The 21,081-nt window shown below is 51.6% G+C and overlaps 12 protein-coding genes across 12 annotated transcripts; 6 read left to right on the top strand and 6 right to left on the bottom strand.

Moving 5' to 3' along the window:
* Positions 1-593: 593 nt before the first annotated feature.
* ASPZODRAFT_139618 (hypothetical protein) lies at positions 594-2,509 on the top strand (the record flags this gene model as incomplete). Its single annotated transcript, XM_022724572.1, has 5 exons — positions 594-692; positions 773-910; positions 967-1,398; positions 1,461-1,885; positions 1,951-2,509. The coding sequence occupies 5 exons, from the start codon at positions 594-596 to the stop codon at positions 2,507-2,509; spliced, it is 1,653 nt and encodes a 550-aa protein (XP_022584821.1).
* Positions 2,510-2,891: 382 nt separating this feature from the next.
* ASPZODRAFT_139617 (hypothetical protein) lies at positions 2,892-3,761 on the top strand (the record flags this gene model as incomplete). The annotated part of the gene is made up of 1 exon (XM_022724571.1): positions 2,892-3,761. One exon carries the CDS (start codon positions 2,892-2,894, stop codon positions 3,759-3,761), a length of 870 nt encoding a protein of 289 aa, XP_022584820.1.
* Positions 3,762-3,909: 148 nt separating this feature from the next.
* Positions 3,910-5,336, bottom strand: ASPZODRAFT_22967 (hypothetical protein; the record flags this gene model as incomplete). The annotated part of the gene is made up of 2 exons (XM_022727911.1): positions 3,910-4,054; positions 4,126-5,336. 2 exons carry the CDS (start codon positions 5,334-5,336, stop codon positions 3,910-3,912), a joined length of 1,356 nt encoding a protein of 451 aa, XP_022584819.1.
* A 1,527-nt stretch (positions 5,337-6,863) lies between these two features.
* Positions 6,864-7,685, top strand: ASPZODRAFT_58250 (hypothetical protein; the record flags this gene model as incomplete). Its single annotated transcript, XM_022728756.1, has 1 exon — positions 6,864-7,685. One exon carries the CDS (start codon positions 6,864-6,866, stop codon positions 7,683-7,685), a length of 822 nt encoding a protein of 273 aa, XP_022584818.1.
* Positions 7,686-9,109: 1,424 nt separating this feature from the next.
* ASPZODRAFT_13393 (hypothetical protein) lies at positions 9,110-10,395 on the bottom strand (the record flags this gene model as incomplete). Its single annotated transcript, XM_022723392.1, has 4 exons — positions 9,110-9,137; positions 9,192-9,328; positions 9,381-10,087; positions 10,149-10,395. The coding sequence occupies 4 exons, from the start codon at positions 10,393-10,395 to the stop codon at positions 9,110-9,112; spliced, it is 1,119 nt and encodes a 372-aa protein (XP_022584817.1).
* A 1,316-nt stretch (positions 10,396-11,711) lies between these two features.
* ASPZODRAFT_164280 (hypothetical protein) lies at positions 11,712-12,151 on the bottom strand (the record flags this gene model as incomplete). The annotated part of the gene is made up of 1 exon (XM_022726665.1): positions 11,712-12,151. The coding sequence occupies exon 1, from the start codon at positions 12,060-12,062 to the stop codon at positions 11,712-11,714; it is 351 nt and encodes a 116-aa protein (XP_022584816.1). The 5' UTR covers positions 12,063-12,151.
* An 885-nt stretch (positions 12,152-13,036) lies between these two features.
* ASPZODRAFT_128925 (hypothetical protein) lies at positions 13,037-13,918 on the top strand. Its single transcript, XM_022722154.1, has 2 exons — positions 13,037-13,537; positions 13,595-13,918. Exons 1-2 carry the CDS (start codon positions 13,084-13,086, stop codon positions 13,840-13,842), a joined length of 702 nt encoding a protein of 233 aa, XP_022584815.1. The 5' UTR covers positions 13,037-13,083; the 3' UTR covers positions 13,843-13,918.
* A 725-nt stretch (positions 13,919-14,643) lies between these two features.
* On the top strand, positions 14,644-15,166 carry ASPZODRAFT_13390 (hypothetical protein; the record flags this gene model as incomplete). Its single annotated transcript, XM_022723387.1, has 3 exons — positions 14,644-14,822; positions 14,852-14,923; positions 14,998-15,166. The coding sequence occupies 3 exons, from the start codon at positions 14,644-14,646 to the stop codon at positions 15,164-15,166; spliced, it is 420 nt and encodes a 139-aa protein (XP_022584814.1).
* A 56-nt stretch (positions 15,167-15,222) lies between these two features.
* ASPZODRAFT_128923 (hypothetical protein) lies at positions 15,223-16,185 on the bottom strand. The gene is made up of 3 exons (XM_022722153.1): positions 15,836-16,185; positions 15,708-15,771; positions 15,223-15,656 (listed from the first exon to the last, which is right to left on the bottom strand). Exons 1-3 carry the CDS (start codon positions 16,157-16,159, stop codon positions 15,244-15,246), a joined length of 801 nt encoding a protein of 266 aa, XP_022584813.1. The 5' UTR covers positions 16,160-16,185; the 3' UTR covers positions 15,223-15,243.
* Positions 16,186-16,296: 111 nt separating this feature from the next.
* On the top strand, positions 16,297-17,342 carry ASPZODRAFT_1142167 (hypothetical protein). Its single transcript, XM_022721079.1, has 2 exons — positions 16,297-16,468; positions 16,528-17,342. Exons 1-2 carry the CDS (start codon positions 16,421-16,423, stop codon positions 17,305-17,307), a joined length of 828 nt encoding a protein of 275 aa, XP_022584812.1. The 5' UTR covers positions 16,297-16,420; the 3' UTR covers positions 17,308-17,342.
* Positions 17,343-17,377: 35 nt separating this feature from the next.
* ASPZODRAFT_59106 (hypothetical protein) lies at positions 17,378-18,494 on the bottom strand (the record flags this gene model as incomplete). Its single annotated transcript, XM_022728821.1, has 2 exons — positions 17,378-18,406; positions 18,459-18,494. The coding sequence occupies 2 exons, from the start codon at positions 18,492-18,494 to the stop codon at positions 17,378-17,380; spliced, it is 1,065 nt and encodes a 354-aa protein (XP_022584811.1).
* Positions 18,495-19,016: 522 nt separating this feature from the next.
* On the bottom strand, positions 19,017-20,975 carry ASPZODRAFT_57987 (hypothetical protein; the record flags this gene model as incomplete). The annotated part of the gene is made up of 2 exons (XM_022728731.1): positions 19,017-19,114; positions 19,163-20,975. 2 exons carry the CDS (start codon positions 20,973-20,975, stop codon positions 19,017-19,019), a joined length of 1,911 nt encoding a protein of 636 aa, XP_022584810.1.
* Between the last annotated feature and the right edge of the window lie 106 nt (positions 20,976-21,081).

The raw sequence follows: 21,081 nt of genomic DNA, 5'->3' as shown, positions 1-21,081 counted from the left end.
GTGCCTTAGGCCCAAGGTCACCTGACAGCATCTCGCAGCGTGATTTGCTTGCTTTCTCCCGGCCTTCGCCACGAAACCAACTCAAAGCACGAATTGACCGGCATCGAGCGCCAAGCACGACAGGGATTGTGAGAACTGGAGGAAACGTGCATCATTAGCAGCATCTCTGCTACGCCGGCGTCTTGCTCGCTTATATATCCTCGTTCTTGCTAACCCGAGATGCACCGTCGACATGGCTGCGGTTGGCAGCCTTTTGCGGCCCAGCTGCACGGCAGCTCAGGTTGGGCAAGGCTGCTGGCAAACCGGACAATAAGAATCCACACCCCGCTCGCTTTATGTTATTTAATTCTATTCTATTTCTCAAAAAAGGGCACATGTGGCACAGAGAACCGAATGTGCCCACGTTTAGCTCCGAGATAACCAGGAAGCCCGCAGCGGGGCTTGTACTTGTACAGAGTGCTCCGCGATGTTTATTAACTATTTGCCGCTGACGTGAGGGTCTACTGGGGACTGGAAGCTTCATAACTAGACCGGCCGACCGTGAGCTTGTTGTTTAGCTTCCCACACGAGCGTATGTGCAGGAACAGTCAACAATGATGATTTTTGAGCCTGAGAGACGTGTCGAGCTGCCGACGAGCGATGTGCTCTCGTATATTTTTGGCGAGTCGTCGTCGTACGATCCCGACGGACCGGTGAGTGAAACATATGAGAGAGAAACCCCCTCTGCAAAGAGAGGAGACTAAAACAATCTATGTGTGTTTCTGTGATCTAGTTGTACATCGATGTCGGCAATCCCTCTCGCTCGATATCACGCAATCAAGCCCGCAAGATCGTTCGCCAGTTAATCGCTGGGTTCCGCGCTGCTGGGTTGAAACCAGGCGACTGTGTTTCGATTCATTCGTTCAATGATGTATGCTGCTGTTCTGATAGGGGAGGGAGAGTTCGGGAGGGAGCTGACGCGTTCAGATTTACTACAGCATGCTCGTGCTCGGCATCGTGGGCGCCGGGGGCGTCTTCACCGGCACCAATCCATCGTACACACAGAGGGAGTTAGTTCATCATCTCAATGTGGCGAAAGTAAAGTTCCTGGTCAGCGAGCCGGAGATCATCGACCCCCTGCTGGCTGCTGCGACCGAGCTGCAGATCCCGCAAAGCAATATCTGGGTGTTTGATGTCCATGAGAAGCTGCCGGATGGAATGCGGTCGTGGACGGAGCTGTTAAAGGTTGGCGAAGAGGACTGGGTTCGCTTTGACGATTTGGAGACTGCCCGGAGCACTACGGCAGCCAGACTGTTCAGCAGTGGCACGACCGGACTCCCTAAGGCGACGATCATCACCCACTACAACTTGATCGGCCAGATAGAACTGGTTTTTGAGTGTTATCCAAAGCCATACAGAGTGGGTCCTTCTGCAGTGTCTCTGTCATCAGGTAATGTGATATAGTGCTGACGTAGAAACAGACGTCTCGGGTTGTAGCGCTCCCCGTCTTCCATGCTGCCGCCGTGCCCTTCTGCCATTTCGGGACCATGAAGACCGGTGAGCTGGTATACATGATGCGTCGCTTCGAGCTGCAAGGGTTTCTCGAGGCGATGCAAAAGTTCGAGGCCACTGACCTCACTGTTGTACCTCCCATGGTTGTCGCAATCATCATGTACCCCGAATCTCACAAGCGGCCTTATTTAAGGAAAGTCCGAGCCGCAAGTTGTGCGGCAGCGCCGCTCGATAAAGACCTTCAGGCACGTCTAGCAGCCCTTCTGAGCGATGGCGCTCCCTTCACGCAAGTATGGGGCATGACCGAGACGTGTTGCATCGCGACCATGCTCCCTTATCCAGAACAGGACACCACGGGTGCAGTGGGGAGGCTGATCCCGAATATGGAAGCCAAGTATGTGCTGCGCGGATTTCTGACTTTGGTGGATTCATTTATTCTTGGGAACTAACGGTTCTCAGACTAATTGATGATGACGGCAATAACATCTCTGCGTATGGAGTGCCGGGCGAACTCTGTGTTCGTGGCCCGACAGTAACTCCTGGGTATCTTGACAATCCTGTCGCCAACAGCGAAGCGTTTGATACCGAGGGCTGGTTCAAAACCGGTGATGTAGCTTACTGCGACGCGATCACTCACAGCTGGTACATTGTCGACCGCAAAAAGGAGTTGATCAAGGTGCGCGGCTTCCAGGTCGCACCGCCGGAGCTTGAGGCTGTGTTATTATCGCACCCTCAAATCGTCGACGCGGCAGTCATTGGGGTCACATTTCCAGGTGCTGACAGCGAGTTACCTCGCGCGTACGTTGTGCGTCGGCCAGGGGAGGAGGGGGCCAAGTTGACGGCGGAAGCCATTCAGCAATACACAACCCCCCTACTAGCCAGATATAAGTCGCTGGCGGGAGGGATCAAGTTCGTCGACGCGATCCCCAAGAACGCGAGCGGTAAGATCCTCAAACGGATCTTGCGAGAAGATAGCAAAAAGGATATCGAGACCGGGATGACTCGACCAAAGCTATAGGATGGGCTCGGCGGAGTCGAATTTTCATCGATCTGGCCACCCTTTCTTGACTGTACATCATCCCACTCCTGTCTATGCTTTATCGCAGTATATCCTTTATTAGCGAAATAAATGCTCAACACTCTTTGAAGTTGCGTCATTCCTCAGATCCGTCCATTCTATTTTCAACATGACTCATAGAAGTAAGTAAGCAGAGAGTGATCCGGCCCCCAAACGGAATAATCTGGCCAAAACAAGGCCGAGATGCCGAGATTATAATTGCCTTGCAGATTCACCGAGTATTCGGCAAGGACGAAAGTGGTGACTCAATGATGAGTATCGAATTTAAGATATAAAATGTGCCCCGAGTCCATTCATATTGCGAGTACAAACAGAACCAACCATGGCATCACATACTATCCGCCATCTCAAAAACGGCATTCGCGCCCTGGCCGGCGGCGAGTCCGGGTCCCGAACAGTTCTCATTTCAGGATGGCCCGAGACAGCCGAGTCATTCAGCGACATGGTCGACACGATCGCTACGAAGCACCGCTTCCTGGCCGTTGAACCGCCGGCGCTGGGCGAATCCGCCTTCTCGACATCCGGCTACGACACGGCGAGTATCAGCAAGACAATGGCCGAGGCCGTGCACGACGCACTCCCCTCGCAGAGCGGGTACCATCTCGTCGGCCACGACATCGGGGCCTGGATCTCCTACGCCTGGGCGGCGCAGTTCCCCAGCCGGATCCTAAGTCTCACTGTCCTCGACGCCGCTGTGCCCGGTTACGCGCCCGCGATGACGTTTCCCCTCCCACCAGCCGCAAACGTCAAACTGTGGCAGTTCTCCTTTGCCGCTCTGCCGGACCTGCCGGAGATGCTCACCAGGGGTCGCGAGCGCGAACTCCTCACCTGGTTCTTTGACCGCAAGATGCACGCCCCGGAGAAACTCCCCCGCAGCAGGCTGGAGCGGTACATCGATGTCTATTCCCGGCCGGGCGTCCTGAGTCAGAATTTCGAGTATTACCGCGCTGTGGCGACTAGCGCAGAACAAAATCGCGCTTTTGCTGCGCAGGGGAAATTGAAAATGCCGGTGTTGGCGTTGGGAGGACAGAGTGCGATGGGGAAGATGCTGCACTCGTGTATGCAGCCTTTGGCTGAGAAACTGGAGGGGGGTGAACTGGAGGACTGTGGCCATTTCTTGATGGAGGAACAGCCTCAAATCCTGACGGAGCGGTTGATGGAGTTCTGGAGTCGTACGGAGAAAGAGCAATGAGGAATTGTAGTTTCTATGTAACCATAGATAGAATAGCGAATCGTCTTTCCATAAACTTGTCGTAAGATCCATCGAGTTCGTGATGAGACATGGACATGATGCACTCGCATCTTGAATGCAAACGGCTACACTACCTGTATTGTGCTCGCTATGGATTCACTGCGTTCCTCTTCAACTCTGTCCAAATCTCTAGGACTTCTTTCTCGAATTCGCCATGCACCGTCGCGGTCATGGTGTTCAAATTAGGCATGTGAAAGCGGAACAGCATTGCCTTCTCTCGGGCGATTATAGACCTGCAAGGATATCGAAATTTGTTAGCGGTCTTATCTCTAGTATGCGGCTCCAGATGTAGATATATACCTACCGAGATACATCGTCCACAAATGGCATGGTGTTCCATTCAGGCACCGTATTCACGGATTCCAGGTGAGGAAAGAGAGGCTCCTCGCTTGCATTTGAGAACAGGGCATCGAAATCCCAATTACTTGGCAGTAGCCGCAGGTGTCTGAGGAAACGACAGTGCCTAGATAAGGACTTGAGAGAGGCAAAAGACATATCGCATGCGACTAGAAAGGACAGCTCTTCCAAATCATTGAGCTGTGAGACAAGACTATCAAAATCAGAGTCCCTGAACTTGAATGCACGCAAGTTCTCGCTTTTGCCCTGGACACACAGCTTTTTAAGACTTTTTATATTGCAAATAGGCAATATGTGCTCAGGAGGCATTTCAAGTTTGTATGCAATCGTGATAGACAAAGTCTGGAGACGCTCCAAGCGCGAGAGTGTCTTGAACATCTTCGTGTCTGTCCACCAGAGTTCCAGACTCAGGCTCGTAATCCCTGGCATCACGGTTACGAAACGGTCCATTGAGCCAATAACAAGATTCAAATTTGCAGAACGAAGATCCTGGAAGGATTTTGAAGTGGCTGCTTCGTTTTCCATAATGGCTCGTTGAAGAGGCTCCTTCATCGTCAAAACCTGTATGATCCGACGGTTCGCGAGATATGCAAAAACCTCACTTGTGATGAGATTCCTAGTTCCTTCGCAAAAGTGAATCGCTGTTAGAGACGGAAGTTGTTCCAAAAGTCTCAAGAAATCGGCTGGCTGGAAATTTATGGCATGGAAAAGTCGAAGAGAGCGCAGGCCTCTGCATGTGTTTCCCAAGTGTTCGAGGAGAGCCTGGTCCACATATACCTTGCTGAAGGAAATCTCTCGTAAGGAAGACCAATTGTAATCATTCAGAAAAGTCACCCACTGTGCGTTCAGTCGACCTCTTTCGCTGAGCTTCGCATCCAACGCCCGGAACCTTGCAGAGGCCTGCGCTCGGGTCTTGGAATCACCACCCTGACAAAGATAGCCATCAAGTTGTAATTTCCTGATGCATCTACCATAGAGATCTCGGCGAGAGGGGTCAATCCTGACGAGCCTGTTACCGTTCTCCTCTTTCCAGAGACTCTGGATGCCGCAATCAAACCACTGCCTGCTCGTCAGGGCAGCGGCCGTGAGAGAGGCTGTGTCATCCTCCAGATAGCTGAATATGTGACATAGCATCTCGTTGGACAAATAGACTGCCATCTTCAGCGAGTACCTGCAGCGTAGGCAGATCGCCGGTGGATGAGGTAAACAATTAGCCAAAGACGGCAGCCCGGCAGAGTAAAGAGACGTATCACGTGATCTTCACATCACGTGACCAACGCACGAAGGAAACAGCGGCAGCAAAATTCCCCCGTCTTTCATTTCTACTCTCATGTTCATCCCAACACCTGTCTATACAACACAATCCTCACAGGGACATCGTGAGATGGACTTTCTGCTGTGAAGCCGCCTCAGCCATGCACCACTGACAATTACTATGCGAAAAAGCTCTCAGGAATAGACTCGCCTGGACCATGGATCTAGCCCTCCTGTCAAAGCTGAGTCATCCAACGTTTGCCCATTCACTGTGCGCCGTGTGTGAGAGCGAACTACTGATTCGAGGAACCAGATTCATTGCATCCGTGTTCTGGTGTCGTGGTACCTTTTCTCCGATGTGTTGGAAAGCATCGCTATTGGACGAGCAAGCGAGTGTCAGGTACATTTTGTGAATGGTTTCAACCCTAGCAGGTTAGCATCTCGCTTGTGGGTGCGGTGGAACAACAGTCTAGGCGTTCGAGAAAGGGGCTCGGGGCTGTTGGCCAGTGCCAGGCCATTGCTTTGCGGAGCAGTTTGATCTATGCAGTTTGATCTATGCACTTTGATTAAATCTGCTCGCCGAGCGACTATCTTTTCCGTGCGGTCCACTGCGCAAAGCTCTGGGACTGGCCGGACATCTCTTATCTGCGCAGAAATCTTCCACTGTGGAGATGCAATTTCTTACAATTGAATGCGTATCTACTCCGTTTCTCCCGAGACATTGTTGACGCGTTCTAGGCCTTTCGAGTTCTGGCCATCAAGGATAAAATGGGTCATGCAGTATTTTCTAATGCTCGTCATCTGAACACGTCAGCAATACCCTTTGAAAACTTCTGACTTTGATCATTCCACTTTGATCTAGACTGGGCGTTGACCCTTGATCAATTGGAACATGTCCCTGAACATCTCGAAGGTGTAGACCTGTCAGTCTCTTGGAGCACCCATGGAACACCCCAGGCACGCCCAGACGCTCCAGGCGTGGCTGCCCGCCACAAAACCATGTTTGAACTTTGCAGTGACCGCATCATCCAGTTCCACTGGGGCCAAGGGTCCGTACATCTCCGAGCCAAGGGTCTCGCAGCATCTCCAGGATGTTGAGTGGCTTTCCAACAAGACAACCCTTCGGTGAGGCGAGAGATGGAGGGACAGTACAATGGTTCGACAGTTTCGTCTAGTTATTGCCTCCACGCACAGTGAGATCCTACCGACGCATAAATACTCTCTGCTTCTGCCATTTCAATCTCTCTTTCTTCTTCTCTCCAATCCCAAAAATCCTGTCCCTGTGTGACTCTACACAGTCCTTTCCTTTTCGTTCCCTTCACTCCCAGTCCTTACTGGTACATTCCTTCAACAGTTTTGGACTTGACGTCCCATTGCCCTTTGACAAAGCTCCTACTTGCCACACCTAGGCACATTATCAACATCGCCATCATGCAGTTCAAGGCTCTTCTTCTTCTTGCCACCCTCGTCACCGGCGGCCTGGCCCGCCCGGAGGGTCAAGTTCGTCGTCAGCTGGCTGAGCGCGGCACCTCCACAGCTAGCGCCGCCTCCTCGTCGTCTTCTACGGCGTCTTCTGCCTCGTCTTCCTCGTCCGCCTCTTCCTCGTGGCTGACGACCCCCAGTGGCGATGGATCGACCACTGGTTTCGGAGCCGTTACCACCTCGACAGTCAGCGGCACCGACACCTACGAGGGCAATGTGGGCAACCCGTGGGGTAGCAACATCATCAAGGTCTCTGCCTCCGACGCTTCCGAATACAAGTACGTGGCGCAGTTCCAGGGATCCAACACCGACTCGTGGAACGTGGTGATCTGGAACAAGTACGGCCCGGACGGCAAGATGGACGGGTGGTACGGGTACTCGGCGCTGAGCTTCACGATCGAAGCCGGCGAGACGGTGTACGTCGCCTTCGATGAGAACACGCAGGGCGGTTGGGGCGCCGCTCAGGGCACCCTGCCGACCGACAGCGACGGCGGCTACTCGTGCACCTGGGGCGAATTCGACTTTGGTAACTCCGAGAACAGCGGGTGGTCTGGTTTCGACGTGTCGGCGATCCAGGCTCAGAACGCCGGTCAGACCGTGCAGGGCATGAAGATCTGCGACGCGCTGGGCAGCACCTGCTCGTCCATCACCACCGACGCAGGCACCGTCGACAACGCCTACACTGCTGCTGAGGCGGACGAGGGCGGTATCGGTGGCAACCTGTCGGCCGGTGCGGTGCGCCTTGCCGTCACCATTGACTACGATGGTTAAACTATACATTCCTCGTTTTTTAAAAAATAAAAGTATTAAGTGAATGAAAATATTCTATCTCTCTATATATCTACTCCAATATGTAAACACCTAAAAACAACCCGGCCGAAAAGAAACGCTCTACAGAACAGAGGCTATTTCATAGCAAATCCAGGTCATTGCGATAAGGAGGGCGAGACACTAAATTAGAAGCAGGCCAGGCGAGTCTGTTTGATATAAAAATGGTGTTATATCCAGGTGGGTTTTACGAGGTCATTAAAGACAGTTGCTGCACGCTGCCGACTTTCTTCACACCCCGAGTGATTCATACTGTCATTTTCAGTCCTCTTATCAAAGAAAAAGGGAATTCTGATGACTAGATATCCATCCCGGAAATATACCAGCCAGCGTCGATGAAAACGAGATATTTCGCCAGATGGAAGAGCAAGAATTATCATCGCCGGTAGAGCGGAAGCCAGTGTCACCCTCTCGCACCATGGAGGCTCTCCAGACCAGACTCGAGGATCCGACAAACTTCCTATGATTCCTCCGACGAGAGTTGGTCTGTCTGGATGCCGGAGACAAGGGAGACAGCAAAGGAGCTTCTGGAGGACCCTTGGCTGCCAGAGTAATGTGCTAGTATGTAATCAGCTGTCCAATATAAACTCCACTCTTTCAGTCGTTTATTGCTTGACTACCAAGCTATTGGAACAGGATGATATTATCAAGATAGCCATAAAGAGTTTTTGTTCTCATTGTATCTTGGGTACAGTGTCCAATGCCTTGTCTACTTCTTTGTTTCCATAATGCATTGTCGAGATATGTGATATCTTGAAGCCTCTACTTCTTTGTGTCTACAATGCCTTTGCCTATCCTCTACATGTGTACCCCTTTGTTGACCAGTCTTTGTTACAAGTCAAGTTTTCTTATTTAAATGCTCTCCTCGCGGCCAACTTATCGTCCTTGCCATCCATCGCCTTCGACCTTCAACCTTCGACTTTCGATTTTGAATCCTTGATTTTCGACCTTCGATTTTCGCCCTCTTCCCGCCAATGCCTCCCTATCCGAGCCGACACCACTGCAAAAAATGCGGCAAGACCTCGCGTTCGATGATCAAGATCGGCCACTGTTCCGCTCATACATGGGTATGTGCAGACAACCACCGGGCCTGGGTGATGGGCAAAGACCAACGGTGCCAACATTGCGAACGCAGGTACGTGTCTGACCTTGAAAACTGTGACGTGTGTCGTCCACGAAAGGATGCATCTGCTAACCAGGAAGAGAGGTTGGATCAAGAGGGTGAACAGAAAGGGCAGGGGAAGGGGAAGAAAGACAAGAACAACAAGACAAAGTAACAGACATAACTTAGGTAAGTGTGGTGAGGTAGCCTTGAAACCAATGAAAAAGAGCAAAAAATCATTCTCCATAACGTTTGTAGTAAGTAATTACTCCGGGTCCTCGATGCCGTAGGTGCTGCAAGCAGGTCAGCAAGGTATAAAGTAGTAGTATGAAACAAGTAGTACCTACCAAGGACAGATCCAAGTGTGCTCAAAGGGAATAGGGGCGAGTCTGCACAGGGCATCCACGGCGTTTTTACCCAGCTGCTCATCTTTGTAGCGCCGTTCTTCGTGGCTGAGCTGGTCATCTTTCTTAAGGGCAATTTTCTGAACAATTAACTCAGCCAGAGACTGCATAAATGTATGGAGAGGGATTTACCTGGTCGTACTGGTAGCTGTCCAGCGCCTCACTCAGCTCGTTGAGTCCCAGGCCATCGCCGTAGGGAGCGAGATAGGCGTCAAACAAGTTCCACTCGTTGGTATCGCCTGGTCCAGAGCTCTGGATGGGCGCCAAAACACGGCCCAGGAGGAAGACCTCAAAGTCGTCGACTCCGGGGATGTGGTTAGGGAGTACATAGCTCGCTGAACCGGCCCGGTTGCGCAATTCCTCCAGCTCGGACACCACGGGCTGGGAGACAGCAGTGCCATTTTCTGTCTCGGTCTCGACCTCTGTGTCGGCGACTCTGGCATTGGCAGAAGCAGCAGAAAGTGAAGCAGCATAAGCAGCAGCAGCAGCCATCGTGGTTGCAAACTGATTATTAGGGATGATGGTCTCAGCTTCAGTATTGTCAGTCTGATTAGTGGCAGTAGAGCCAGCCTGGGTAGCAGCAGTGAAAGTCTGGAGAGCAGCATCTATATTAGCGTGAAAGTCCTCATGCACGTCTTGGATCAGCGCCAGACGGTTCTCCTTCCACTTCTCGATCAGCCGCTCTGCGCCGCTGTTGACCAGATAGTGACCTCTGCTAAACTGTCTGCGTCGGAGACGGCATTCTTCGTAGTTGTGGCGAGTCAAAGGGTACACGCGTTGGACGTGGTTCGGGTTATTGAAGTCGGCAACTTCCTCGAAACAGTTGAGATGATAAAATTCTGCCAATAAATAAATGAGTACATATATCCTAGCATCTGTCTTTCAGAAGAAGATACGAACCCGTTGCTCTGTTCCTCCACGGAGAACTGATGCTAGGCTGGACGGCGACGCGATACTCGAGAGCATCGATGTCCTGCTGACACTTGGGATGACGACAGACGTCCGGGCGAAGCTTGTCTGGACACACTTCGATGAAGAACTTGACGCGAGGCCGGTCGGAAAGGCCGTCAAGGTTGTAGAGGTGAGCCTCGAGGTTTCCTCTGGCGTCTTCGAGGGTCTCCTCGGGGTTAAAGGTTGTGGTGTACATCGTGGATCAGAGAGGGTAAAAATGGAATGAAAGGGGTAATGGAGAGATAGAGAAATAGAGGATAAAGAGGATGAGAAGAAGGAGAAAAGGAATTGGGGGAGAGATTTCTGAAGTTTTAGAAGATGCCATTGTGTGATGATTTTAATCGACACAGGGGATTCTCTTTCTGGTGGAGAAGGGGGTGGTGAATATCAAATAACCAGTAAGATATCCCCTTCACTAAATGGAATTTGATAGAAGAAATGAATAAAGATGTGAATTGCCTGTCAGAGAACAGTGGTGGAAGGAGAGAGAACAGAGGAGGGTTGGTATCAACTTGGTAGCTTCGAGGAGAACCGTCCTATATGAGGTTATTTCGGTCCTCTGATTGCCTTCAGTGCATGAAAACAGCTATTTGACAACAACGCCAGGGTATATTTCGGCTATTCAGGCATTCGATTTGGCTGCTGGCTGTATGAAGTGATTCCCCAAGTTTTTTGTCTCTGTAAACCCCATCCTACTGGGAAATAGCAGGGTTTCTTGTCTCTGATGGACTGCAGAACTTGAGCCATCACGTGGGAAGACATGTGACTCTTCGTAGCCTTCGACTCCTTTCTTCTTTCTCCCGACTGTTTCTCTCTTCCTTTGATTTCTGTCCTCGACTATCACCTTCAAGCAATGCCCAAGTTCCTATCCATCTGTCTCGTCGATCTATTCATCAACATTTATGGCATGTACTTTATGACTTAAGATTGACCTAGGTTCTCACATAGCCAGTGTCAGTAGAATTTCGTCGAAGAGAAGAAACAGAAACAAAAGACGCCACTTCAGCTGTCTGACAATGAAAATCATGAAGCCGCAAGCGCCTTTATTTCTTCACGGGATCGTGTTCAAGGAAAAATGACACCCTCTCTTACTGCCCAAGTCTTGTTAGCCCAGTTCCAACATTGAACGGTGCATACTTATCGATCAAGGAGTACATATCATCATGCGCTTTGGCAAATATCAGGAGAATTCTTTTGCGCCGGGGTTTATAAGAAGAAGGGTTGGAGTGACAAGGGCCTTACCTTCGACACACGGTAGTTCCCTGGCACTCATCACATTGTAGTAGATGGTATAAATCCGATTTAGATCTTCCCATTCTTCACGAGGCTCCCTGGCGGGGAAGCATTGGAGGTAAGCATGAGTGTATACTCTATTGTGGATTACATTATAGTGACACCTCCAGTGGCTGACCTCCATTTCATTATGGGCATAGAACGCCGCCGAGTCGAATATGCGAATGTTGTCCGTTCCAAACTCCATGCCTGCGGTTCCTTCCACAAGGTTGTCGTGGATTAGGCACGGTTTGGTGGGCGCGCCCCGGCTTCGAGAGCTCGAATCAACCGAAGTATAACAATTTCCAAAGTTCTCCGAGAGAGAGTATCAAGGTCTTCCCAGACACCGTTGGATTTGTTATCACAATCGAGCACGTGTTTAAGGCAGAAAAAGAAAGTCCAGCCTAGTTCACCCACTTTTCGAATTTCATAAAGGTTAATTGTATACGGTGGAGCAACAGTTCCACACATCTGGCATGTGCAGACCTGGCCAGAGATACCGCTGTCCGATATATCCCTGGGACTAGACCAATGGTCAATGTTCAGCCCCAGCGCCGGCCACAGGCCTCCGAATAATGCTGTGGGATTCATGATCTGATATTCAATTCAAACTCTACTCTCCTCCTGGTCGCGTTCGAGCTGAACGGTATATCTGCTCTGTTGAGAACGGCGCAAAGATGAGCACTAGATCCTTAGCCGAGGACAGCTATAAAAATTGTGTCAACCATCGTATAGAACCTGAAATTCTCCTTGCCATCGGGCTCATCGAGGTTACGGCATATCGCTAGGCTGACTTCTCCTTGGCGACACGTTGGTCATCCAGCTCTGAGACTCGTCCACCACAACAGCTCCCTTTTAAACGAGATCAGAATTGGCTCTCGCCTATGATGAAGCTTGCGATGGCTGCCTTTGGTCACCGTCCTGCTCTCGTGCAGAAACCCGAGGGGGATCTTATTGTTGACCTGGCAGCGTTGGAATTACCGGATGGACATCTTACATGTTCCACTCTGCGCGCCCACTCCGTCCCGTTTGAGGTTTCTAATCAAATTTATACCCCTCTAGGGAATCATCCGAAACGGCGACTACTGTTTTCGATGAAGACCTCTGGGTTTGCACTTATACACCGGGCAGGGACAGAGACTCCTTTGAACAGCATTATTTCGTGCCGCGCAACTGGGCCAACGCGGAGACGTTGAGACAGTGCCAGGTCCTCAGTGATGGGGCCCTCGTCTGCTCTCGAGACGATTGCGTGGTAGTGATTGTGAGTGGGCAATTTTCAGGGATTTGAATAGTACCCATATTACATGCCCTGTAGTATATATAACTATATAACTTGCTAATAGTTGCAGATTGCTACATTTTTATTTTTTATTTTTCTTATTTACACAAGGGTATGTCATTCAGCATAATTAAACCAATCCAGTTCAATTAAATAGTAAATAATATAAATTCTCTTCCAGGTTCTTTCCAACGTTACATCGTCGGGGTCCCTTTTTGGCTTATCCGATGAGTCATATACATTGTATAAAATGATTTTCTTTTGACTCTATTCTTACCTTGTATACTAACTAATTATACATACTAATTCACTCATTTAGTTATTGGTCTTGCCATGATGTCCATTCGATACGCAACCGAGGCTGTCACGCCTTCTCTGGCACGGATCAATGTCGACGCCTTTCGCGGGAAGGGAATGCTGGAGAACATCTTCCCCGCCGCTTCAGTATCGGAGCAGCAGATGCTGGCCTATAAGACGCTGAGGACTGCCCGGTTCCTTGCAGATGAGAATTACCATGTTCTCTCTGCGGAAGATTCCTCATCGGGACAAATCGTGGGATACGCGCGGTGGTTGATCCCTTCACGAACATATTCGATTCTCGCGGGAAGAAGCCAAAGCGAAGATGAAAGAGACCCTCGTGCTATGCCTGTGTTAAGTGAGGAGGTGGCTTCCATCAAGGATATGGCTGGACATGCACCTCCCGGAATGAACGTGGAGGGTCTGAATGCGCTCAAGGCGATGATGGAGGAGAAGAAGGGGAAGGTTATTGACGTGGAGAGAGATATGGGTATTCATTTACCTTCCTTTTGACTTCTCATCCAAAATCCATTCTTACTATTGGCAGTTCTTGAATTGATCGGGATCTCGAATCAACATCAACGACGTGGTCTCGGATCGCAGATGTTGGAATGGGGCATTGAAAGGGCAAACCGTGCCGGGGTACGCATTTACCTGGAAGCAACGGAGGCTGGATATCCCCTTTACCTGCGGAGAGGGTGGACGGTTGTTGATGAATTGGTCATGGACTGGTCACCGTATGGGGGGAAGGGAGTAACCAAGTTGACGATGATGGTGAAGGAGCCGGAAGAGTGAAACAATTAATAGTAACAAAAACGTTAGCCTATATAGCTTCCACAGCAAAATATAACCATTAGAAGTCCTAAATGACAATATAAACTTACATATCATACCCTACTATACTATACTTTCCTATAGTGTCCCCTAGACCCCGTGATCCGGTCCCGTGACGGGCTCCCTCCTCCACCTTGGACTTCTCTCTCTCTCTCTCTCTCTCTCTTCCTCCTTTTATCTCCTCCACAGCAGCCTCGCAAGGGTTCTGTCTGATGAAAGCTAGAGCTGTAAATGCCGCAGAGCATTCAAGTCATGCGAGTTCTGCCACCAACGCAGGTATCTAGATAGACTCCAAGATCAAGGCTCTTATTCGAAGGGATCGCGGCTAATAGTATCAGCTCAAATGCAACCAGATGCCCCTCTTTACCTACAAACCCGCCTTCATGCGTGAGATAGCCTGCGGGGGACTTGATTTCTCCAAACTGCTGCTTGCCTCCAAGCCAACCTGCGCTTGAAGGTGACTGGATAAGCACGATCTTACGCGACTCATGGTCCAGCAGCCGACTCTGCATACCCCGGGCACCACGCAGGGGGATTCCAGATAGTGATTCAATAGCAATCAAACCGCGGCCACAGCCAGGGCTTAATACTCATTGCCTCTTCAACCTTCCTGGCCGAAGTCTCAGTTGACGGAATGTATACCTTGACGACATTGTTCGGCTTCAACAGTGTCTCGTTACAGGCCATCTGGCCGAATCTGAGGCACGGAGAAAAAAGAAAAAACAGACAGAACGGAAAGATATCGAATTATTGGCTCGATGCATGCATCCTTTGATCACACGGAATTACATCTTCCAAGACAACTGGATTCGCATTCTGCATATACGGGGTCTCATGCTGCAGAAGACGCGCTACTATGCCGGCACTCCTAATGGTCTCGAGGAGATTCTCCAGACGCAGGGAATCGACACCGTGGTCATCGTGAGTGGTCCGATCCAACGGTATGGTATTCATTTCTCTGACCGTTTAGTCTGGTATTCGCACGCACCTCTGGAGTCGTTATCACAACGGCGCAGCGACTTTTTGACCTCAATTATCAAGTGTGGGTGGATTCTCTATTCTCTTTTTATCATCTACCGGGATGAATAAACTTGACCTCTTAACCCTATGAACCAGATACGTGATTGCCAACAATACTATTGAGCCCGGCGATGGCGCAACAGTCGACAACAATGTCATCAACGACGGCATCCTGCAAGGTGTCTTTCCAAAGATGCCGCTAAATGTAATTACCATCGAGCAGGCTATTGATGCTTTATCCGGGTCAAGTGCAACGGTCTACTAGCATAGCAATGAAATTAGCTTATCGGGTCTTACAGTATAAAGGGAGTATAGCCTCTGAGCTTCTCAAAGAATGCCTTACTAATTAACTAGTTTATCCATTCTATCAGCCGCAGAGAGTACTTCATGCTTGAGAGGCCCTGAAACCAACTGGCTCATCTCTCTCAACCGGCGTTTCCAAAAGTTCCATCTTTCCAGACACAGGCCCGGGGGACCAGAATAGAGCGGACCTTGCTCAGACTGGCCATCTGCATTGCCGATCTGTTCGAAAATGTAATCTCCAGAATGGACGATCCATTCACAGGCCACAGTCACGTTGCAGTCAGCAATGGCTTGGTCTTTATATTCTTCTTCCAGTGCCGCCTGGAGCTCCCACATGGCAAAGTTCCACCAGGAGCCAAGACGTTTGCCTAGCATCCTGGCTGCAAAGGAATTCAAGCTCTTCCATTTCTCGGCGTCTTGAGCTTCGGGTACTTTTCCTTGATAGGTCGGTGCTAATGACCACGTAAGTTTTTCTTCTATCCTTGTGATTGTTATTGACTTACAGATCCAGTTGTCTCGGAGGTATGAGCCCAGCAGAGGAAGTTCCTGCCAGACCTTGCTTTCCACCTAAGAATTAGGGTCAGGGTTAGGGTTTTATTTTTGGTTTCAGGGTTATACTAGGGTTACGTACACTCCATATTTTGACGGTAGCTTGGGATATCCCGCTCAAGGATTGCAGCATGGAGAGCATATACTCTTGAGCCCTGTGCTGGTAGGGAACCAGCTGGATGATCTCAATCACCATCCCCCAGAAGATCCATAGAAACTCGTCGACGTCTTCGAGATAGGTCGCTGGAAGGATTCCATCAGGGCGAGGGAACAGACGGTTGATCTGCTGTGCGGCTGTGGAGGGGTCAAGCTTGGCGGTTAATAAGTCGCTGAGAAGGGAGAAGATCTTGAGATCCAGATCCCCTAGTTTGGGGTTGTTGAGGATGGAATCGAACTGTAGGTCCATGAAGAATAACTGGAAGCTATTTTTACAACAGTATGAATAGGAATGTACTAATACCATGACTAGGAAAGGAAGGCTGTAACATCTTACCCCTCAGTTTAGCGCTGTATACCTGTCGATCCAATTATAGCCAATCATTAAGATGAGGCATATGAGGCTGACAGATGTCGTATTTGAAACGAGGCTGAGAGATGTCAGCATATATAGAGCGGTCTTTCCGGACTGATCTTTATTATCAATAACCATTATCCATCATCAATCACCATGGGGAGAAAATCTCGTCGAAATATTGCTGACGACACCGAGTCGTATGTATGTGATATCATAAAACAACTATAGTTACAACTATATATCAATCTAACAGATCCTAGTGGTCCCAACAATGTCCCGATGATGATCCAGGCCGCTATATGACAAAAACACATTCCAGCAAGGTGGCCAGACATGCCGATACCCTCCCCAACGGAAGAGGAAGGGGATATCCCAAACCTCATCACCATCCAACCCCTGCCCCGTTTCCATCCAACATGCCTCTGCGCGAAACGCCCATCATCCCAGGAAGAGTCGACGGCACGGGCGTGGCTCCTGGGGCGAAGCGTGTTGTCGCGGTGCAGGGACAGCCTGATATTCATCATATCCTCACCCACGACAGGAGTCTAGGTCACGACGGCATGAATTTTGTTCCGTCTAGATACCACTCAAAATCCGCGGCGTATGCCACTGGGGATCAGCAGGCCATCGACGATTTCAATCAACGCTTTCACAATGCGTTTCCTCTGGGGAATCCTTCAGGGAGTCTGATTGAGCCTCAACCTAAAGGATCCACCCTTTCTAGCCGGATCACACGTCCACAGGGTCTTGCGGATCGTATCACATTTGGAAATCAGTCTCTGGATGGGATGGATGGGATGGGTGGAATGGGTGGAATGGGTGGAATGGGTGGAATGGGTGGAATGGGTGGAATGGGTGGAATGGGTGGAATGGATGGGATGGATGGGATGGGTGGAATAGATGGGATGGATGGGAATGGATTAAATGGGAACAGATTCAATGGGAACAGATTCAATGGGAATGGATCCAATGGGAATGGATTCTTTCGGAATGGATTCAATCGAAATGGATTCAATCAAAATGGATTCAATGGATACTAGTTAGTTATACCTTATAGTTATAGTCAGTTATAGTTAGTTATACCTTATAGTCAGATAGTCTAGATAGTTGTTAATTGAAAGCCAAGAAAACCTCCTCTCCATCTCCCGTCGGCCTCCCCATCTTGATGACTCCCCTCCTCCCCTTCAGATCAAAGATAGCATTGAAAAGGGTAGCAAAGGTACTCCCCCCCTCCTGTTGACGATTGATTGCCGCCGGCGCGTTCATCTCATCGACGAACAATCCACGGACAGAAGCAAAGGTAGCATCCTGGATGACCTCGGGGCCAGCAAGATGACGCATCCGCAGCGTGCGCACCGACGAATCAGCCAACCAGGGCGGCTCCTCGACTCCCGGATGATGCGCCAGATAATGGTTCGCATGGCAGATACGTCCCAGGGAGTCAGGATGGAGCTCCTGGAACCCCCGATGCGAGCATTCCAGCCCGACGGCCCCGGTCTCGTCGCCGATGAGCAGGTGCGCGCTCGCAGCGACACCACGCTGTTTCAGCCTTGCTACTGCTTCGAGGCGCGAGGGGGACTCGAGAACCACGCGCAGGGCCAAGTGAATGGGTAGGCGTGTGGGATCCATCCCCCTGGCGCGGATGGCGTTAAAGCAGCATCCCACGCCCAAAGCGTTGACCCCGATCTTGCCGATGATGCCTGCCTCGGTGATCATTGCAAAGTCAGGGATCCCGCTTCCAGGCTGCGAGATCCGACAGACGATCAGGTTGGGCGCTTGGTCTTGTCGCCAGTCCCAGTTCTGGCCGATCAGGGAGGTCGTCGCTGTCTGCAACGAGAGGGAGGTGCATCCGTCTGACTCCGGGGCGGCGGCTGCGTCCTGCACGAAGAGACCAAAGGTGATTTCGCTGCGTACGTTCAGCGCCACGACGTCCAGGACGGGGATCTCTGCGCCGGCTGCTATCCCGCACATCTCCTCGTAGTAACGTGGTTCGGTTGTTTGCAAGCCTTCTGCGAAGAGAGATGCCTTTTCGCGCGCTTCTGCCCATGATAATCGTGCGGAAGATCGGAACAGCGTCGTGTAGAAGGCGATGCTGCCGTGCACTTCCTTCTTCGCTTGGGAGCCATGCGTGAAGCCGATCTGTAGTTTTAGTTGGGGGTCTATGTCTATCACCTTTTCGCGGGAGACTTACTTCGTATGGAGTCCCGGAGCAGGTAATGTCCAGCATTTTGATCTTCACTACTTATCTTCACTGTTTTTCATTGATCCAGGTGTTCGAAGCGAATGAGGGGTTATATTACTTAATACAACTAACCGAGGTACTCTGTACTCTCTATCTCCTATCGGATAGTTAGAGCCTGATTGATACGAGACATTGTAGACGACCGAGTTCAGTATCTTCCATCAATGTTCACTGGATACCCGCCTGACTCTTTGGCCTCTGTAAGGGAATAAGTAGAGCTTGAGATTGATGAGATTCTGGCTCCGGATGAGCAGAAACAGTCACACTCGCCGTAGAAAGAAATGGTCCCACGGACTCAGATCGTGTGATAGAAGTGCAGGCCGATCTATGGCGCATGCCTATCTGTTTGATCGGGAACGATTCACTGATATGAATCAGTCGAAGATTTGGCAGAACTGCTAAGCCGCACTAATACCGGGATATTGAACTCTGCAATGAATTGCTAGATTTATTCGGGCCGTCAATCGCAGTCGACGACAAAGTGACAATATTATGGCCGGGCCAGAACTAGGTAAGATCAAAGTCTGGGATGGTGTTGAAGAAATACGTGCTGCTACAGGTTGGATCGATGAACGCGGGCGTCAGTTCATGACAGGAAGCCAGGTCTCGCGCAGAGGGGCCCAGCACGGCGAGCGAATGATGATCGCCAAAACCATGGTCAGCAGTGGCCGTGGCGGAGGCTGTAGAAGAAGAATCTGCAGCAGCAGGAGTAGTAGTAGTAGTAGTAGTAGTAGTAGTAGTAGAAGAAGGAAGCTGGTCAGGGGAGAGCTTGCGCATGGGGTTAGCGAGGATGGAGGCTGCGGCGGTGCGGACGTGATGGTAGGCCGGGTCTGCGACGGCCCAGGTGCGACGAAGATTCTTGAGACAGCCGAGGACGAGGATGACGCGGTTGCAATGGTGATCGAAGCAGTCGTCGCCGTGGCTGAGCGAGGTGGCCAGTTGGACGACGCTGCAGAGAACGAGGGCGGAGACCAGGAAGGGCGAGTGCCGGTGGACAGAGGGGCAGACGGAGACAAAGTCCGAGAGCTGTTTGGAGGCCTCGGTGGCCTTGATGCTGTGGACGAGACGGGTGAAGGATGGAGGCCGGTGGGCCGGCATCCAGGGGGCGAACAAAGAGGCGGTTCCCGCGGCGGCGGTGGTCACGGCGGCAGCCTCGGGCAGGACGGGCTGCAGGTGGCTGCGCGGTAGATGCAGCAACATGGCGGCGTAGTTGACGGTCAGGTGGGCCTGGAAGATCATCTCGTCGACGTTACCGTAGGCGTCGACGATGTCGACCTTTTTGGCGGGGATGTGATTGATCCAACTGACCAAGGCGTTCTCGACGGCCTGCAGGTGGTCGCGGTGGCACTCCTGCAGGCGGTTGAGGGCCAGCACGCGACTCAGGATCCGCGTGGCGTCAATACGATAGCTAAAGGAAGAGAACGCGAGCTCATCGGCGGCAAACACCCGCTGTTTGAAGTCCAGCAAGGTTGGTGGCTCGGGGATAATGTGGTTGCTGCTGCTGCTGCTGCTGCTGCTGCTGCTGCCGGCTCCGGCATACACGGCCTCTTCACACGGCAGGGCGACATCGTACGGCACGCTGCTGCACTGGAATATACTCTTCTCGTGCAGGACCGCCATGAGGACGTCGGCAATGTACAGCTCCCACCAGGTGCGACGCATGCTCTCGGCCTCGATGTCGCGACCGGGGGCAAAGTCCCGCCGATACATGCCCAGCTCGAGGGCGATGGCAACGCTGCGACCCAGCGCGGCCTGGGCGTCTCCGGAATGGCCTCGAGCATACAGCGCGATGGCATACATCAGCTGCGCCTGGACCATGGCCGGCGAGCGGTCAGGACTGGCGGCCAGCTCGGTGGCGACTCGCTCACCCAGCAGCTGCTGGCTTGGGCCGGGGGGCGCATAATGCGAGCCGATAAAGGCGACGACGAGGTGCAGGAAATGCGGGTATCTGCGCCCTGCAAATAGACTGCTGGGCACCAGGATTGGATGGGCGCCATGGAAATTCTCATAGAACAACCGGACCAGCCGGTCGTCGATCCTATCCTCTGCGTCGTCATGCCCGCGACGGCTGTTATCGTTGTGGCTGTTGTGACCAGCGTCATCCCCGACGACGCCAGGCCAAACCCCGGTGGAGGCCGTCGTGGTCGTGACGGGCGTTGGGGGGAGCGTTCCGGAGGCTCCGAACTGGCCCGGAATGGCGAGAGGAGTGTCGTAGACGAGCGAGGATGATGTCCCCGATGGAACTCGCGATGAGACGGATGCACCAACGCCCGATATCGACGCTGCCGGCTGGCTCTGGCGTCGTCGACAGCCTCCCCGACGCGAGGGCAGGTAATGGCAGGGCAGCGCGGTCTTGCGGCAGCGAGAACACGCCGGACGGGCAGCGTCGCACTTGAGATGCTGCTTGCGACACTCGGTGCAGGCAAGAGGCGCCGAGGGCCGTTTGTTATTATTCCTCGTCGTCATCTGTGAGTCCTGGAGGCAGAAGGTGGATTTAGCGACTATCTTCAATCGCCGACGGAACTTGGGGGAGGTGCAAGGGAGAGAGACACGTGATGGTTGACTAACTGGG

This window comes from Penicilliopsis zonata (genome assembly GCF_001890105.1).
Source record: "Penicilliopsis zonata CBS 506.65 unplaced genomic scaffold ASPZOscaffold_2, whole genome shotgun sequence".
In the NCBI taxonomy this organism is placed as follows: domain Eukaryota; kingdom Fungi; phylum Ascomycota; class Eurotiomycetes; order Eurotiales; family Aspergillaceae; genus Penicilliopsis; species Penicilliopsis zonata.
Note: the sequence above shows the minus strand (reverse complement) of the source record. Positions and strands in the feature narration are given on the sequence as shown.

Excerpts from the sequence above, each read along its gene's own strand:
- ASPZODRAFT_128925 (XM_022722154.1), top strand. The coding sequence starts at position 13,084 with ATGATGTCCATTCGATACGCAACCGAGGCTGTCACGCCTTCTCTGGCA. Across the intron at positions 13,538-13,594 it reads TGACGTGGAGAGAGATATGG|TTCTTGAATTGATCGGGATC; the intron begins GTATTCATTTAC and ends TACTATTGGCAG.
- ASPZODRAFT_128923 (XM_022722153.1), bottom strand. The coding sequence starts at position 16,159 with ATGGACCTACAGTTCGATTCCATCCTCAACAACCCCAAACTAGGGGAT. Across the intron at positions 15,772-15,835 it reads CTACCGTCAAAATATGGAGT|GTGGAAAGCAAGGTCTGGCA; the intron begins GTACGTAACCCT and ends CCTAATTCTTAG. Across the intron at positions 15,657-15,707 it reads CCTCCGAGACAACTGGATCT|CACCGACCTATCAAGGAAAA; the intron begins GTAAGTCAATAA and ends CGTGGTCATTAG.
- ASPZODRAFT_1142167 (XM_022721079.1), top strand. The coding sequence starts at position 16,421 with ATGGGGAGAAAATCTCGTCGAAATATTGCTGACGACACCGAGTCGTAT. Across the intron at positions 16,469-16,527 it reads CTGACGACACCGAGTCGTAT|TGGTCCCAACAATGTCCCGA; the intron begins GTATGTGATATC and ends AACAGATCCTAG.